This window comes from Balaenoptera acutorostrata, chromosome 7 (genome assembly GCF_949987535.1).
Source record: "Balaenoptera acutorostrata chromosome 7, mBalAcu1.1, whole genome shotgun sequence".
NCBI classification, from domain to species: Eukaryota; Metazoa; Chordata; class Mammalia; order Artiodactyla; family Balaenopteridae; genus Balaenoptera; species Balaenoptera acutorostrata.
The window spans coordinates 3,168,638-3,186,657 of record NC_080070.1 but is presented as its reverse complement, the minus strand read 5'-3'; the positions used below and the strand labels follow the sequence as shown (position 1 = coordinate 3,186,657).

General features: G+C 48.8%; 1 protein-coding gene across 4 annotated transcripts in view; it reads left to right on the top strand.

Moving 5' to 3' along the window:
• DPP6 (dipeptidyl peptidase like 6) overlaps positions 1-18,020 on the top strand; it is a 977,175-nt gene that overhangs the window by 925,649 nt on the left and 33,506 nt on the right. For all 4 annotated transcript variants that reach the window (XM_007165456.2, XM_057550287.1, XM_007165455.3 and 1 more), the window contains exon 17: positions 12,656-12,703. In XM_007165456.2, the coding sequence (XP_007165518.1) occupies positions 12,656-12,703 (48 nt within the window). The remainder of the gene's footprint in view (positions 1-12,655; positions 12,704-18,020) is intronic.

Genomic DNA, 18,020 nt, shown 5'->3' with positions numbered 1-18,020 from the left:
CTGGAACTGGGAGAGAGAGTGTGAAATACCGGATCCTTGCTTCCAAGGTATACTTCCCACATTTAGAATTTTTCTGAAGTCAGGATGGATCTTACAATCTCTGTAAAGTCTTACGAAAGCAGCGGTTCATCTTGCAATTGATGGCGTCTTAGAATCAATGAAAAATGGTAAATACAACATTCATCCAATATGCCTGCTGACACTGTCGTGTTGAGAGAGCTACCCCTGGAGGTGGCAGTGATTTGAAAGCTGTTTGCGTCCCGGCCGTGGCGGGGGGGGGGGGGGGGGGGTGCCCTTGAGGGGCGCCTTGAGACCTCCAGAATCTTCCAAGCCTTCCCTTTACTCCGGGTGTACCAAAGCCAGCCGGGCCTGCCCTCTGGGCCCCACTTATAGTTAATCACTGTGAGCTTCGTTTCTGCACCTCCGGGGCCTCTCAGAAGGGTGTCTGGCCTTGAAGCTTGACTCGGAAGATGCACCTCTCTTAGGGAGGAGCCCCGGCTGAGGGAGATCATGCGCTGGGCTCACTTGTTTCCGTCTCCCTCTTCTGGAAGCGCTCCCCTCCGAGCACACAGACTCCGTCTCACCCAGTCCCAGCCCACCTGGTGTCTGGGCCTTCAGATACAAGCAGTGCTCAGTTAGGAGGCTGGTGTGCAAGAGAGAAATCTCTCCTGTCACTTTAACAGCACGGCTGCTACAGCAACAGGAAATTAATTAAAAGTGTCACTCGCGTGGCTGTTCAAAGTACATTTCTACTTCTTCGCAGGGCGTTCACACAGGTGTTATAAAATATTTCATTGTGGTGTTAGGTGTCACTCATTTTGTTTATAGTATTCCAGATTGCTCAGTGACATAAAAAATGAGGAACTTGGGGGAATAGATTTTATTTTAACAACAGAAAAATTTTAAAAGATGAGTTTTAATGAGGAGCCCTGCCCTGGTGTGGGCACATCTGTGGACAGAGTACACACACTCACACACACTCACAGTGACATGCACACTCACACACATGCACACGCATTCACATGCACACACGCATGTACACACATGTGCACACATGGTCGCATACATGCATGTAAACAGACATACAGAGGTACACACACCCACACACAAAACTTGCTGTACTTGTGAGAGTATTATTGTTCATTTCTTGCCCTTTTCTTCCCACTGGTGAAATCTTCTGGAACAGTGCTTTCTCAAGTTCTAACATCTGTGTTGGTTTTTTTTTTTCACTTCTGTTTCCACCATTTCCATCCCAACGCAAAAAAAGTAAAACTTTTATATTTACATGTGCCCTACGATGCCCCAGGAGTTGTTACACTTTCTGAATTTGTTCATTTATTTTTTAAAACGTTTACTCAGGGTCCTCCATGTGCAGGAGACTCTGGGGGCCCAGTGGGCCGTGCTACACCATCCTTGCCCTCGGGGCCCTGGGGTTTAGTTGGCTGAGATGATACATATTCATGAGGACGATAATACAAGACAGAAGCAGTCGGTATAATGAAAGCAGTAAAACAATTATTAAGTAATTCAGAGAACTGAGGGCTGACTTCTAGCTAGAGGGTGTCAGGAATGTCTTTAGATTCATAGGATGTTAGGGCAGAAGGGCGTGGAAAGATCCTCTAATCCAAATGTTCTCCGGTGCGTTTTGAGTCATGGAGACTCTTCTTCAAAAGAAAACTTACTGGGACGCCCCGTGTGGAAACGGCTGCCTTGAGAGGCTCCCAGGAAAATCTCCAGTCCCGTCCTGTCACCTCGTACTGCAGATTATAGAAATGTGGGGCAAAGTTTAGGTCATAAGAAAAGTCTGCTCGAAGGAAATAAAAATCAGTTGTACCGAGAGCCTACGCGTAACAGGGAAGTGTGTTTGGCTTATTGAAGCCGCTCTCTGGGGGATTTCTCTGCAAGGTGCTCACAACCTTGTCCTGCCTCAGATGCTTAATAACCCAGTTGCGGGGATAAGACAGAGACAGTGAGTCGAAAGGTGCGGGACAGCAGCTCAGTGCCTTCGGGAGTGGGGTGGAAACGGCAGAGTCAGGCCAGCCCGGGGAAGGACCCTCCCGCTGGCCCTGAAGGACAAGCAGGTCTGGACAGTCCGAGGCTCTGGGCTGCGTTTGGAGAGCAGAGGTGCCTCCTCGTGCCTGACACACCTGGTGGGCCGCGCAGATCTTCAGCATCTCACAAATGTGTGACCATTCTGAAGACTGTGGCCCACACCGCTCAGCCGGGAGCTCTGGGGACGAGGGAACACGTGTGTTGGGGCTGCGATGGTGCAGGTGGCACACTGACCAAGAACAGGCTTTTCATCATGTAGCGGATTCCTGCGCAAGAATATTCCCAGTGCCTGGGAGTCCAGGCTGTCGCTCCCTAACCCCTCACCAGTCGTCTTGCAGTGTGACCACCGGGTGAACGGGTGTTAATAGCTCCTTGACTATATCGTTCTGTGCGAGGCATAGTCTAGGCATTTTGTGTGTGTCGTCATTTAGTCCTCAGAGCAGCTCTTGAAGAGGGAGAAACCCAGGACCAGCTAATTACAGTAACCTGCTCAACTCCACTCAGCTAGCCAGCGATGCAGCTACGATGAACACTGAGGGTTACTGTGCTTTGTAATTAAGAAATATATGTACACCAGCGGCCAAATGGATGATCTGTGCCTGGTGTCGATCCTGGCGACACCACAGGCAATTCTGTGCCTTGGCTTACTCATCTGTGAAACGGGGATATAGTGCGTACTTCGTAGGGTTACTTTAAAGACTAAAGGAGTTACTGTGTGTAAAACACTTAAAACAATGCCTGACACATGGTGATCATGGTGTAATTATGAACTATTGTTGTTGCTATTTTTACTTTTATTATTATCATCATACTGGTGCCACAAAGGAGGGAATAGTCAGAGAAAAGATGTCTGAACTGAGCCTTGAAGGCTGTGCAGAGGTTTAGAGGAGGCCAGGAGGGCGGGGCGCTGCGGAGGGGGACGAGCAGGCACAAGCGTGTGAAGCAGCACAGCTTCTCTTCAGAAAACGAGTTTGGAAGGTGTGTGTTGGGTGATAGGAGATCAGGTCTGAGAAAGTCTTATATTTCGTGCCGGGGGGGTCTCAGCTTTATCCTGGGGGCAATGGCAAGCGACTCAAGGGTGTTAATCAGAAGAGTGCCGAGGTCAGAACTGGGTGGGGATCCCTGGGCAGCGGTGAGGAGGGCAGCGCTGAGAACGTTACCATGGCAGTGGGGGGTGGGGCAGGAGACGCTTTAGCAGGCACAGTTGAGGGGACCTACTGAGGAATTGGATGTGATGGTTTGAGAGAGTGGAGTGTGGAATTACTTCCCTTTAAGAGATGTGATCTGTTTGTTCTACAACCTTGAGTCCAAAAAGAAAAGCAGGACTCTCTGTGTGTCTCAGGTAGTGCCCACCCCTCAGGAGCCGTAGGGGGTCAGCTCCTAGTCACCCCATCACCCCGCAGGCAGGTGGCATCCCCGCCTCAGAGGCTGTGCACTGAGAACTGAGGCTCTGCCCTCAGGACGCACAGCCGCTGCTTGGCCAGTCGCTCCCGCTTCTATTCAGTGGGCTGACCGCGAGGGGCAAGGGGACGACCGCAGGCAGCCTGGGCGGTGACACAGAGTGGTGGTCAGCAGGGGCAGAAGCAGGCAGGCCAGCGGGCCTCCTTAGTTTCCAACTGGCCTGTGTCGAGATTTGATCAAGTTCAGAAGCAAAGAGGACCTGAGATGCAGCCCATCCTCACTGTGATTATAAAAAGGAGCCTCATTTCTTTGCACGCCATAATTTGTACATCCAAATAAGTACCATTCTTCTCAGGAAGCTGAACCATTTATTCCAATGAGAGGACATTGCTTGGAAGAATTTAGGGTCCTCCTTATAATATGATCTTCATGTTCCAGGCTCCCAAGGAATCTACTTCTTTTCTTTATAATAGGCTGGAATGTTGACAGTTGCTGTAATCACCAAACTTAAAATACCTTCATTACAAAATTTAGCTCTAAGTGATCTTTTGCACTTTTTAAAAACCAGAGCTAACTTCTAAAACAGGTAATTGGCAACTTTGAGGTTATTCAAGAGAACAGGCCACAGCCTCTGAACTGACTGCACCAACCTCACAGTTTCCCAGGGCATACATTCTGTCCATGAACGCTTTGTCCTTCATTTAATCAGCAAATATCCATTGGCCACTTACTATGAATAAGACACTGTACATTTTCCTATGTGGGATACAGAGTTGTATAAAATAGGTTCCTAAGCTCCACGTGTAGTTGAAAAGATAAGACATAGTGTATCATTAGAACTCAAACCAGAACTTAATTACGTGGGTTGAAATTCATGACAGAACTCCTGGATCACAATGTCGGCAGATGAGAAGTGTTATCACAGTTCTGAGAGACAGGACAATACAGGAGCTGTGGGAAGTGTACTCAGAAGAGCCTCAATCTCACCCTGGCCCAGATCCCAGCTCAGCCATGCAGAGGGATGAATGCAACAGCCAGTGTATGTTTCGTTAGTTCTCTTGTAGTTTGCCTACTCTCACAAAATTTATAAAACTAAGCTGCTTCCTTCATACTCTGTATTCTGTGAATTACGCTAAACATCTAAACACTTCACCCAGGGTGATACATACGGGGCACAAAAGTGTTGCTGTAGCTTGAAGGCAGATAGTTCCTAAAACCTAGCACTTCTATGGATCAACTACCCAAAGATACTAGCTGACTTTGGGGAGCATACAGAGGCCCCCTTTTTATGATTGGGGTGGTTTCTCTTATTAAAATGCCTGTCATGTGCCCAAAGTGTGACATGTAATTTCTAGAGGAAGAGGGTACATGTGACTGGAAAGGTTAGTGTGACATTTTTCACCACCATTGTGAGCCTGTAAAACCACCCCCTGATTTCTGTGAACCCCACTGAGTGGCGCTACGTACCCTGCTGCGTGGGCAGTACGATTGCTTTCAAGTGGACACGTGAAATTGGATTGGACCCAGTGCTGTGGGGCGTGGCCGGGGAACCCCCAAATCCCAGGTTGGATGTCAGCCACACGAGGTTTCAAAGTCAAACGGCCACAAAATCCGTCTGCTGTGTTGACTAGGAAATCATGTCTTTGGAACAGATATTTTAATTACCTGCAGTAGTTCCAGTAGCTCGGCTAGCACCCTGCTTGTTGGTATGATAATATCACCTCAATGTATAAACCCTGTGCGTCGGGCATACATATTCATGAACTGGCAGATGAAAAGATCCGGATGCCATGCCCGGCGGGGCCGTGGCCCGTCGTCTGCCCTGGCCAGAGCGCTCCTCTCGCTCGCCCTGCTGGCCGCTGGGCTTCGAAACCGTTCATCAGCACTCGAGAGATGCTCGGGGGGTGACGGCCAGAGCGCCCGCGTCTCCGTTGTTTATACACCATGAGTGTAGCTTCTGGTGGGGATTATCTGTCACAGAAACGTCCTCTGAGGATACAGATGAGGGCAGTGAGGTCGACCACTATCTCTGTGAACTTTCTTTTAGTCTCATGACTTTTTTCTTTTCCAGTTTGTGTCCTTTTTCATTCCTTCATTCTCATCTGGAAGTGTCGTATCTCTCCATCCACTCAAGTGGGTGTAAGTTAATGTTCTGAAATGAATGGGACTGGAAACCAGAGACACAAAAATAAATATTGTCTGTTTGCAAGTCTGTTGTGTCATTCAAAGCTTTTCTTTTTGTTATTTGAATTTCTCCCCCATCTGGCAGCAGGGTCTTTATTGACCAAAAGTACCTTATGTGTTGGTTGTAAATTTGCGTGCTTCAGTACGGTTATTTTCCCTCTCGGGAACAATATAAACTCAGAAGTCAGATTTTTAACTTGAGCCAGAATAGTCTCTGTCGCTAACCGGAGTTTTTAAAAGGCCAAATGTTGCTTTTATTGCAGTTATGTCTTTGTAAGCAAAGGCTGAGCAAATAGAACTGTTTTCATGCAGTTCTGCATTTCAGTTTGAACAAGGGTATACACCAGCTGAGACACACTTACCTACCAAGGACTTAAGAGATATTAGGAGGGGGCAAAGAGGATCATAATAAATATTTTTCTGTCTACATGTATGTGTCCATATGCGCGTGCTCACGCAAATCTAGGAGCGTGTGCATAAGAGTGTGTCCGTAGGCGAACACAGAGAATCAGGTGTTTAATCCATGACCTAATTGACAGAGGCATTTACAGTGCCGTAGAGTTATAGGCTCTTATTTGAAAGCATATCCTGTATCCTAAGACTAGCCGAAAACATGCGGACACTGGAAGGGCTGCTGAGAAGGAAGAGAAAAGCGATCCTGCTTCTCCATCCTCACTTTCATCCCCCGCCGTCTCGCCTTCCACTTCGGGCTGAGAACAGCGCCTCCTGCTGGGCACAGGGGTAGAGCGTCTCTCCTGCCTGAGGTCCATGTTGCGTCTCGGGGGAGGCTCCGGTCACAGCATCCTAATCTCTGTGAGTAGGCTATCCCGTCTCTGGGAGCTGGTGAAGTGAGGCAGCGACGCCCCAACATCCAGCATCGCGTCTGGCACATAACAGGAGCCCAGAGTGGTGGTGTCGTCGTTTCTGCTGCAACCTCTGTTCCTCTTACTAAGAATAGACCTTAGCCACCCTGTACTCCACGTTTGGGACCCAGAGAAGAAAAGTCGCTTGGCCGGAACCACAAGGCAGCTGGTGGCAGGGCTGGAACCAGGGCAGGGCTCCAGACCGCATCCTTAGTCCCGGAGTCAGCGTGCGGATCTCACAACGGTCCGCCTTCGTCTGGTGACAGTCGTCAAAGCCTGCTTTTGTGCGTGGCTGTCTTCCTATACTAGACTCTGAGCCCCCTGATGGCAGACACTTTGTCTGCTTCTGCCTGGGTCCCCTGGACCTGGCACTGTGCCCTGCACATGGCAGAATCTCAGTGCATATTTGTTGAATTGAATTACATGCAAAGTAAGAAGAAATTATGAATAGGAGTTGTCAGAAGAATAGCCGTTAAGCAGAGTGCTGTCAGGTTCTGACCATCTAGCAAACAAAAAGCATGATTTCCCGGATTTGGGCCGTGATGGTCTGTGCCCAGATGATGGGGAGGGAGTGACTTACAGGCAGCAGTGACAAAAGGACAAAAGCTTCCTACTGTTCAGAACGACGCGTTTAATCAGTTAGTTGTTGGCTAGATGCACATGAGATCGTTTGGAGGAAGAGGAAAAAAAGTAAAGAATACCAACTTAAAACTTCGGTGGTGAAGCCCTTCCAAAGTCTCATTAGTTAAAAGTATCCTTAATTGTTTAAAATGAGTTTGGAGGGCTCCCCTTTAAATGTTGCAAGCTCCCTGAAATCGTGTGTGTGCTGTTCCTGTGTTTAGCATGTTTCTTTTCTTCTTACAGAAATCCTGGGTGACACTAACCCAGGTCTGGTCAAAGTATCACAAAGCCCAAATATTTTACTCTGAATTGGGAATCTCTTGCTTTTTCTTCATTTCTTATAAGAAATGTTGTTTAGATTTTGGTGTTTTCCTAAATTATCTGCCAATTTTCAGGAGCCCAAACATCACAGAAATCTCACAACGATGGGTGATCTTAAAATTCACACAGAGCAGTGGGTCGAGGCCACCTGGGCCAGAGGAGCTCGTGTGATGGCAGTTTGAGGGGGAGAACCCAGCTTCTGGACCATGATGGCTGTGGACCCAGGGAGCCCAGCTCCCAGAGGAGGGTCTGGATAACTGGATGGGATTAGGTTATAATCAATCGATTTAAATTATACATGGGGGCTGCTTTTTAACTTTTGTTTTGTGTCCTCTTTAAATATAGTTTTTATTTGTGTTGTCTCTGCTTGGCTATTCTGAAGAATATTCTGTATTAAAATCACAGGGGATGTGGCACAGCTGTGATGAGGCTCTCAAACAAAACCCGCACACAATTCAGATCCTGTAAGCGGAGACGGCTGCCCTTGGTGGTTAGAGAAACGCGGGGTGGGTGCTAAGTATCAGCAGGGAAACAATGACCTGAGCTGTAAAACACAGGACATGGGAATGGTCTTCGGGGCTCCTTCTTTAGCTGAATTTAACTTCGCTCCCTTGACACGTGATGGCCAAGTGTATGCTTGGGAAGTCATCCTTCATGAGCTGTTAATCCATTCACCAAACACTTTGTTCAGGGCACTGATTCCCAGATTCAGAACAGGCTCAGATCCCCAGCCCAAGGATTCCTGTGTGTGTGTGTGCGTGCGTGCGTGCATGTGTGTGTGCAGGAGCGATTATGTTTTTTGAAAGTGCAATTCAGCATGACAGTTGCTACCATTGGTACTTACGACACTTTTTGAGGCACAAATTAGAAAGAACACAGGAGAAAAGTCTGCAGCAGCACGGTAAAGATCTCATTCCTAAATAAGATAAGAACAAGCAACAATGCGATTTAAGTGGAGGGTGCATAGGAAAGGGAAGTTTGCAATCACACACACACGAAATGCAGATGTCAAACACGGAAAGTTGTCCAACTCCACTCAAAAGTCGAAAAAGGTAAATAAAAGCAATACCAAGATACAATACTTGCCCATTAGAGCGGTAAAAAATACAACACATTTTTTTAAGTTATACCATAGACCCCCATCCACCCTTAGTTGGAGGGCGAGGAGACAGTGTTCACTGGAGTCCAGGGTCTCTGCCTGGGGAGCTAATGCCCTTGTCCCCTGTCTGCCCCCTGGAACCACCCTCCCCTTGTGTGTGACCTGCGCGCCCCCCTCCCGCCCTGGAGAGGTTTTCCGGCTCCATTGGCAAAGGCACCAGAGCGGACATGAACTATGGCCCAGGGTGTTTCAGGAGCCGCTGCGTTTCTGCAGCTCCCCTCTCATTTCCTTTGGCCACGAGCGCAGTACGTCCCAGATGAAGGCTACCGTTTCAGCCCAGATCCTGGAGGAGGACCAGCACGGCCGCAGCTGACCGTTTACCAGGATGTAACATTAGCGAGGAGTAAGCTGTCGTTGTTTTAAAGCGCTGAGACTTGGGGGTTTTGTGTTTGAAACCACAAGCTTATTTAGTGAAAACCAGCTATAAAACCTTTTAACACAGCAATTGCAATGCCAGTAACTAGCTTAACCAACACAGTCTTCCCTGTGTGTGAAGATGTATGTTAGAGGGATTTCTGCAACAGTGTTTATGGCAATGAAAAAACAAAAGGAAGCAGCCTAAATATCCATCAGTAGGGAGTGGACCAAAGAAATACGGTATATCCATGTAATGGAATACTATACATCTGCTAAAAATGAAGGTTTACAGCTTGTGAAAATTATTTACATCATTGTATATTACAGTGTTTACCATTCTGCAACTTGTTGTTTTCATGCAACGTGGTATTTTTCATACTTGCCCAAGTTGATAGGTGTCTTTCTACTCATTTCACGTGCTCTGCGATCTTCCACTGGGTGAACAGACTGCATTTAAGTCATCCCCTGCCCTGCCCATGGCTAGCGCCGCCCTTGTGGCTCAGACCTAGCTGCTGTTGAGAACGACCTACTGCACGCTTGCCTCCTCGTGTCCGTGTGCAGGGCTCGCTCTGAGACGTGGCCCAGGGGTGGGACCGTCTGGTGGTGTCAGGGATCTTCAGGTTTCACAGCCGTTGCTCAGTTGTTCTCCACAGTGGCTGTGTTCACTCATCCTCTGGGCATTTGGCTTCATTCTCTTGCTATTGTCAGACTGGATTAAGACAGTATAAAAGATGTTACACTGAGGTACGCTGTATTATACTGTGTGTGGCATATATGTTATTGTGAGCACATACCATGTGGCAAAAATATCTTTTAAATATGCAGAGAAATAATAAATACTAACTCCAAGGTAACAGTTACCTCTGGAAAGGGAGCAGACTAAGATTAGGGCAGGGCACACAGGTGACCTCAAAAATCTGTGTATTCTGTTTAAAAAGTAAGGCAATATGGTATAACCTTAAGATCTGATAAAGCTGCATATTTACATGAAAGGTTTTTTATATTTTTTATTTATATGTTTAAAATAATTGCTTATGTGTAAATTTGACCACTTATATGCAGAGAAACATTTTAGGACATTTTAGAAACATTTAGGTTACTTCTGGAAAGTGGGGTGAGAAGGATCTTTTACTTGTCACTTTATTCCTTTTTGTAGTTTTTGAATTTTTTTAGAAACATATATCAAGTTTATGGATTTAAAAATAAGAAAGGACTAATCCAGGCTCAGCAACTTTCTTATTGTATGGCTGAGACGAAAAACATAAAGCTCTTGAAACCTGTGTTTTCTCATCTGTAAAATACGGTTAGAAGCACCTGCTTTGTAGAGCTGGTGAGAGGATTAGAAATTATTCATATACACACCTAGCAGAGTGCCTTTTACATAGTAGGCACTAAATAAATAATAATTGTTTACATTATTAATAAGAATGGAGGATGTGCTCTGTTTGCAGATTTACTCACCCTGAAATGTGCAGAGAAAAGAGATGCAGGTTCTTTATTTCTCAGTAACTGATCTGTTCTTCCACATGAGTGCCCCATGGGGAAATGGATCTTCGAGCCAGAAAACTTAGTTTGACTCTGTAATTTAAACCCACAGCCAATGCTTAGATCCCCTTCAGTGAGTGCTGTCCCTTTAGGTTAAATGCAGTCTCACATCACTGCTGGCCCCTCCCTGTCCCTGGGTCAAGGGTGCCAGATTTAGCAAATAAAAAGACAGGACACCCAGTAACACTAAATTTCAGGTAAACAACAAATGGATTTTTAGTAGTAAGTCCCAATACTGCATGGGACATATTTATACTGAAAAAATATATATTGTCTATCTGAAATTCAAATATAACTGGCTAAGCTGCATTCTGTTTGGGCAATCCTATCTATGGGTGAATGGGGGAGGGTCACGTGGTCGGGGAGACGAGGCCTCGGACCTCCCGGACTTCAGATGTGCACTGGATAGTGTGTGGGCCCAGTCCCAGGTAGGGGACAGGCTTCGGGTCCACGGCTGCTGTGACCACAGTCTGTCTCTCAGCTCAGCCGGGCCGGGGGCTGCTCCCGGGCTGGACCAGCCCGTCTTGCCTTTCCGTGGTACCTCGGACTGCACTGCTTTTCTGCCACATTCTCTCGGGACGCTGGGCTAGGATGTCCACTCTGCAGCCTCTGCGGGGGGGGGGGGGGGGGGTTGGGGGGGCTCTGAGCCTCACTGTGGTGAGATCCATGGCAGGTCCCCTGGCTCTCAACTCAGCCACTTGTCATGTGGCCCCTTGGAAGTGGGCAGGAAGTTCTGATGATGATCCCCGCGAAGCTGCCCAAATAGTACGTATCCCCAGCTTAGATGCAGCTGCCCCTGGGAGTTCATAGCCTCCCAGAGACCCAACCTGAGGCAGAGGAAAAGCAGCCCCAGGGCCGCAGCTCCCAGGACACATCCATCTTGCTCTGCACACCTGCCCTCCGGCAGCCTTCACTTCCTGTGTCTCTTCTTTCTCCCAAGTGCACCAGGGCCGAAGGGGCGGCCTCCCCCTGCTCCGTCCTGTGTGTTCTGTGGTCGTTCATTCAGCATTCGCTCCACCAATGTGTAATCGAGCCCCAACTGTGTTCCAGACGCTCTTCTAGATGCTGGAAGTAATGGCAGTAAAGGCAGACTTCCAGAATTTGTTCATATAAATTCTAGAACTTGCATTCTAGGGCAGTTGAAAGGGCCGATGAACAAATACTGAAAATGCATACTAGAGGGTCCTGCCGTTAGGTACGGGTGGTGCCCTGTGAAGAACAGGCAGCAGGGGGAGGTGGAAGCTGGGCCGACGGTCGTGGAGGGGCCTCTTCGAGTCAGTGGTGGGAGGAGGCGTGTGGGCAGAGACTTAATGAAGACAAAGACAAGCTGCACCAGTGTCTGGGGACAGAGACTTCGGGCAGAGAGAACAGTAGGCCCGGTGGGAACAAGCTTGGTGTCCTTCACATCCCGCGGGAAGGCCCGCCCCGGCCAAACAGAAGGAGTGCAGAGAAGGGGCAGAGATGAAGTTAGAAAAACCCACGCCTGCCTCTTAATACACCTTCAAAATAGCTGAAAAATAATTTACAAAGCCTTTTTCTCTTTCTGGACCCTCCTTTTGCTAAAGAGAATAACAGAGTCGACCTACAGACTCGACCCACAGCTGGCCAGGCCCCCTTGTCACCCCAGGGCTGCAGCTTCAGGACAGCCTTGGAGCTGGAAGCTGCGAGCTACGTCATCAGGGAAAACTGAAACGCAGATGAACATTTGCAAAATTATGCCGTTACACTAGTAAGTTTTTACCAAGCATTACAGGAGATCAGTGGAGGTGATGGCTTCCTCCAGGAGGGGCCAGCAAGGCAGCTTTGAAGGGTGACTTAGGACTCAGTCTGCAGTGATTGACCAGAACTCCGTGAAGACAACGTAGAATTTGTGTTTGGACAGTCAGAATGAGATTATAAGGGTGTAGATGTTTTATATTGTTATAATAATCTAAAACACACTTTTCATTGGGGTCATTGTAATGGACGTGGACACAGAGTTAGGAAGACGTGCCTTTAACACCAGGGCCCGGCCTCTGCTGTCCGTGGCCGGTGACCCTTCCGCGGACCAGGCGCCCCAGAGCCCCCGGTGAGCTTGTTGTAACGAAGGCTTGGTTCTCTTCTGTTCTCCACGAAACTCACGACCCCCTTTTTGTTTCTGTGCCCAATGCAGGTCCTGGGGTCCCCACGGTGACTGTGCACAACACGACAGATAAGAAAAGTAAGTGCTTTTTGGTCTTTCCTTAACTCTTCCTGCGACTTGGGAGGAGAGAAGCAGAAAAGCTTTATGAGATAATCTGGGCAGGGTTTCTGTTTGGAGGCCGAGATGGGTCATGTGCTAGCAGTTCAGAATGGACCCCGCGGTCGCCAGTACTGATTCGATGTGATGGAAGTGAAGGTCCGGGCCTCCCAGCCAGAAGGCCCCGCAGCTCCACCAGTGCCGAGGCCTGGGGGCCACCGCAGGGCGTGCCGGCCTTGCCTGCGACACTCGGGGCAAAGCCCCAGCCGCACGGACGTGCGCGTCCAGCGCCGGGACCTGGAGCCCAGCCGGCCCAAGTCCTCCCTCTGCTGAGAATCTCCCCACAGGGCCGAGGCTCCGTGGGCGCCTTGAGCCCCCCTGTCTCCGTGGCTCTGGGGGCATCTTCACGGCACACGGGGGACCTCACGTCCTTGCCACTGCAGGGACGGAACTTTCCAGAGAGTCTCGAGGACCCCACACATGTTGGGGGTGACATGTACACATGTATATTTATATGAAAAATTGGAATGATGTGTGCAGTCCCAGGCAGACCCTCGGGAAAGCTGAGAAGTGGAGAGAACTTGACCTTTCTCGGCCTTACTCTGCCCGAATCCGCGGGGAATCCTGAGACTTCACAGTCCCACCTCTCCTTCCCACGGTGCCACTGCCCCAGTACCACCTTCCCTGCAGGACCCTGCTCAGCATTCTACCTTCATACACAGCGTCAAACCTCGTGGCAGTTTCTGTAATTCCCTCGGGAAGCCACTCTGGCTTCTGTCTCGATGGCAGGGTTTCAGGCCCCAAGGAGAGCTGGTTAGGGGGAAAGTTCTGAAAAGGAGATCTCCAGCAGCATATTAATCACTGGTTGAAAAATGGTTAAAGTGTTCAAACGTCGATAAAATAGATTTATTTAGAGACAGTGTTTAGAAAAAAATCCAAAATGGTAATATTCTGCAGAACTATCAAATAATTATCAGAAATTCAGAATTAAAGATAATTAATAATATAATCACAAGTAAATAATTAAATCATTTACATGCAAAGAAAAAAAAAGCCAAAAAATGGATGTCGGAATGGATACAAAGCCCACTGAGAACACTTGCACGGCATCAGAGGGAGCCCGGCTGAGAGTGAGCTGCTTCTCCTCCCCAGAGGAGCGGTGAGGTTTCCGGGTGAAGACATGTGCCTGGCCCCAGCCACTTCTCCAGCGTGGTCTACAGTGGGGGACCATTCTAGGAGGCTGTGCGATCCGGGGGTCTGGCCATAGTCCAGTGATTGCACGACAGTGACTGCACGGCAGTGACTACGGTACAGTGACTGCACCACAGTGACATGAGAGGTCACTACTGGGGAAGCTAAGGGTAGGGAGCACAGAACTCAACGCACTATTTTTGAAGCTTCCTGCGAATCCATAATTTAAAAAGTAGATGTAACTCTGCTTAAGAAAGCCATTCAGTTAAATACTTTTACTTCTTTGGAGGGTCCTATTATTATTCTATCCAAGTCAAGGGGTTAATACCTACCTTTTCAGAATGGATTTTGCTTTAGTCACATTCAGGCCTGGATGTGATTATACCATTAGGGATCCTGAGGGTCAGGAGCGTGAAAAGGTCCCAACGCCCCCTCCTCCCTCCCCTCCACCCCCTTGCCATTCCCACGGTGCTGGGTAAAGTCACCAGCGCTTTCCTAAGGCTCGGGTGTGAGTGAAAATGAAGCAGATTTGTGTCTTAGGTATACGGAATAGCATCGACACAACATTTTATTTGTTCTATTTATAAAATAACGTATGCGGGGCGCAGTGCCTCTAAAAGAGAGTTCTGAGGTATTTTACTAATTCTACTTGGGAAGCCAGACGCCCAGTTATTTTCATGTTCGGTTGGTTAGCTGCGTTAACCCATCAACCCAATCCATATGGACAGACTGGAGGTTGTAGGTTGTCGTCCATGTTCTATTGTGGCGCTCCCGACATAAGCAGGTATTTTTAAGCATTTTAAGCATTTTACTGTTGCAGTTGAACTGTCACTCTTGTGGCTGATTCCCAGAGGCAAAGAGAGAGGACCCAGGGCATAAGAAATAAAAAGCATTTTGCACACGGGGTGAGGTTGGCTCTGCCGTCAGTGTCCCATTCTTCTCCGAAATTTAACAGAGAACCTGGAGGTGACACCACTGTGCTTCATCTCAGCCACGTGCTGGTTAATGGGACACTGGACAGCATTTATGTCCTGTGCTGATGGGTGGAATTCTTTTTTGTCACCTTTGTTGTACAGGCCTGTGCAAGTGGTTACATTTGAGCTCTGGTTTTCCTGCAGCCCTAATGCAAACTCAGGAGATACCTCACTCTGACTTTGCCTGTTGCTGCATTTATAGTCCTTGGTATAGCTCAGAATTGTTCAGACTTTTGACTTCAGCCACAAAATTAAGTTGGAAAAGGCATGATCTCAATGTGGCTGCTGGTGTGCTACCCACCACCCAAGAGAATAGGGGTGTTTTTGTTCAGTATCTGATGTATGTTCTGAGATGGCAGTTTGAGGGGCTCCAGAAAGACCCCCTGGAGCACCTACTTTTCCCCGCCCAGCAGGTGCCTGAAATACTCCTGTTGTGTATTCATTCCTGTGGGTGTGGACGTCACACCTGCACAAAGGCTTCTTTTAAAATATAAAAATCTCTTACATCAGTTGGGATTACGTTTGGCTACGTGTAACAGAAAACTCAAGATAGCAGTTGCTGAAACTGGTTGGAAGACGTGTTGCTTTGTGATGCACAGTGGCATCGTGTCTGCATCCCGGGCTGGAAGACAGGAGGGCGGGTGAAGCACAGGGTGATTCCTGTAACTGAGCCCCTCAGGCTGTCTCCCCACAGGGGCTGCTGACACTCTGCTTTCATCTAATGGTCACAGCTTGGCTGCGTGTCCCACCAGGCTGCAAAGGATGCTGGGAAATGTCTTTTATCTGGCCTCCCCGCACCTCAAATAAAATCAGGATTTTGCTACTGAGTGATCACAGCTGCTGTAACAACCACCATCAAAATCTCAGCAGCTTCGTGTATGAGTTTCCTAGGGCCACCATCACACAGTAGCACACGCTCGGGGCTTGAACAACAGAAATTTATTGTGTCGCCTTTCTGGAGGCTGCAAGTCCAAGATCAAGGTGTCGGCAGGGTTGGTACCTTCTGAGGCTGTGAGGGAGACGCTGTCCCAGGCTTCTCTCCCAGCTTCTGCTGGTTGCTGTCGACCTTTGACATCCCTTGGCTTATGGAAACCTCACCCAGGCTCTTCATCTTCTCGCTGTGTGCATGTCTGTGTCCAGATCTGCCCTTTCTATAGAAGGACACCAGTCATATTGGATCAGGGCCCGCCCTAATTACTTCAATTTTAGCTTGATTTCTCTGCAAAGACCCTGTTTCCAAATGAGGTCACCCTCACCAGTCCTGAGGGTGAGGACTTCAGCATTTTTTGTGGGGATGCAATTCCACCCAACGCTCAGCAGAACGAGGGTTTCTATTTCGTGCACACAAAATACAGGTTGCTCTCCTGGTGGGAACCCAGGGCTGCAGGCTCCTTGTAGAGTGTGGTCCCAGCATCCTCAAGGCTCTGCCTCTGGCCCTGGGGACAGGAAGAGGACAAACGGGGAGGTTTTGTGATGTTTGTGTTGAGGCCTAGCGGCGGTGTGCGTCCTTTCCAGCCAGAGCTCCCGCACGTGGGCCCACCTAGAAAAAGAGAAGCTGTGTGCCTGGGAACGGGGAGAAACTTTGATCAGAGTTAGCAGTCAGTATCACAGGAAGGAAAAAGGAGGGTGAAGCTAGGAGGCCTGTCCCTGAAAGGAGTGACCTAGTGGGTAAGTATGGGCCATTCTTGTGTAGGTTACTTTGGTCTGACCATGAAGGCCCTTTCCAGACAGGTGTGCTCAATGCCGGGGAGGCTCATAGAGGGGGGGGACCCCGCCAAGGAAGGTTCTCTGACTGTGGCTGCGAGCACCAGGGCCCAGCATGGAAGCAGTAAGGACGGGGCACCAAACGGCGGGGAGAAGGGCTGGTAGGAGAGGTGTTAAGACCTGACCCTACACCGGAAGAGCTTAGCATCGCTTAGGGCATAAAAGACATAAAGATGAAGGACAGAAAATGTAATAATTAACACAGACATCTAGGAGAAACCATAAAGACTTACATATTCATTAGTGCCTGGTTTGAGCAGTGGCTTGAGTTCTGGGTCTTTATCAAACCCAGAGACAAGGTCCCAGAAGACCTGAAAGAAGAGACCAGCTTTGATCTAAGGCTTCAGAGAAAATTGGTCAGGGTCTTTCAAATTTGGTAGGGATTTGAGATTTAGGTTATTTTTGTGATTTTTTAAATTGTCCTCATTTTCCCCACACTGCTGCGGGAAGCAAAACTGGTTTCTGGAGACGTCTCGGTGGAAGGTTGGCAGGTGATGCCGGAGAATAGGTTTCCTGCTGCCCTTCATGGCGCTGGCCCCAAACGCAGGGACGCAGGGACGAAGGGTTGGCAGCTCGCGGGAGACCACACCGCTGCCTTCCTCCCCAGCAGGGTCTCCCCCGCCCCCTCCCCAGTTTCACCCAAACCTGGCCCTCCGTCCGCGTTTGGCTCTGACCTGTCCTCTGCTGGGGCTGTGTCCCCAGACTTGTGCGCCACTGCTCCTTCATCCCGTATCTGTCTTCAGCTGCAGACCACCGCCTGCTGCCCTGACCCTCCCAGGTAGGCTCCTGACTTCCCCCCAAGCACACCTGCCAGGTGCATTCAGACACCTTTGATGCCCTAGCAAGTGTCTGGTAATCGAGTGTTTCCCAGACTTGAATAATAAGCAGACCCTATATAAAGGAGAGAAAGTAAGACTTCTGATACTATGTCTGTGGACCCCAATTTAAGAACTCGGCTTAAACTAACGTCTTATTTCCTAAGAAATGCATTTCAATCCTTAACAAGCATGGCAAAAGAGAGGTTTTATATTTTTAATCAGCAAAAGAATCGAACTTTTGCGTATTCAAATGACCCAAAACAATTAATTCTCAGGTAACAAGTGGTCTTTTGTCGGGATGGTGGGCAGGACACGTGACAAGGGATGGTTTATTTGTTGGCGGTACCGGGAGCTGTGAGGTGCTGCACACGCCGTGGCTCGTGGCAGAAAAGAAAGGAAACCTGTTCTGTGCTGGGGGTCAGAGACTTCAGAGTGAAGACGCTGTTGACGGTGAGTCCAGCCTCTTCCTTTTATAGACTGGAGCTCGGAAACCCCGAGAGGGGCAGCGTCTGCTCCACGTCACACCACCCTCGGGACGCGCCCTGTGCTTAC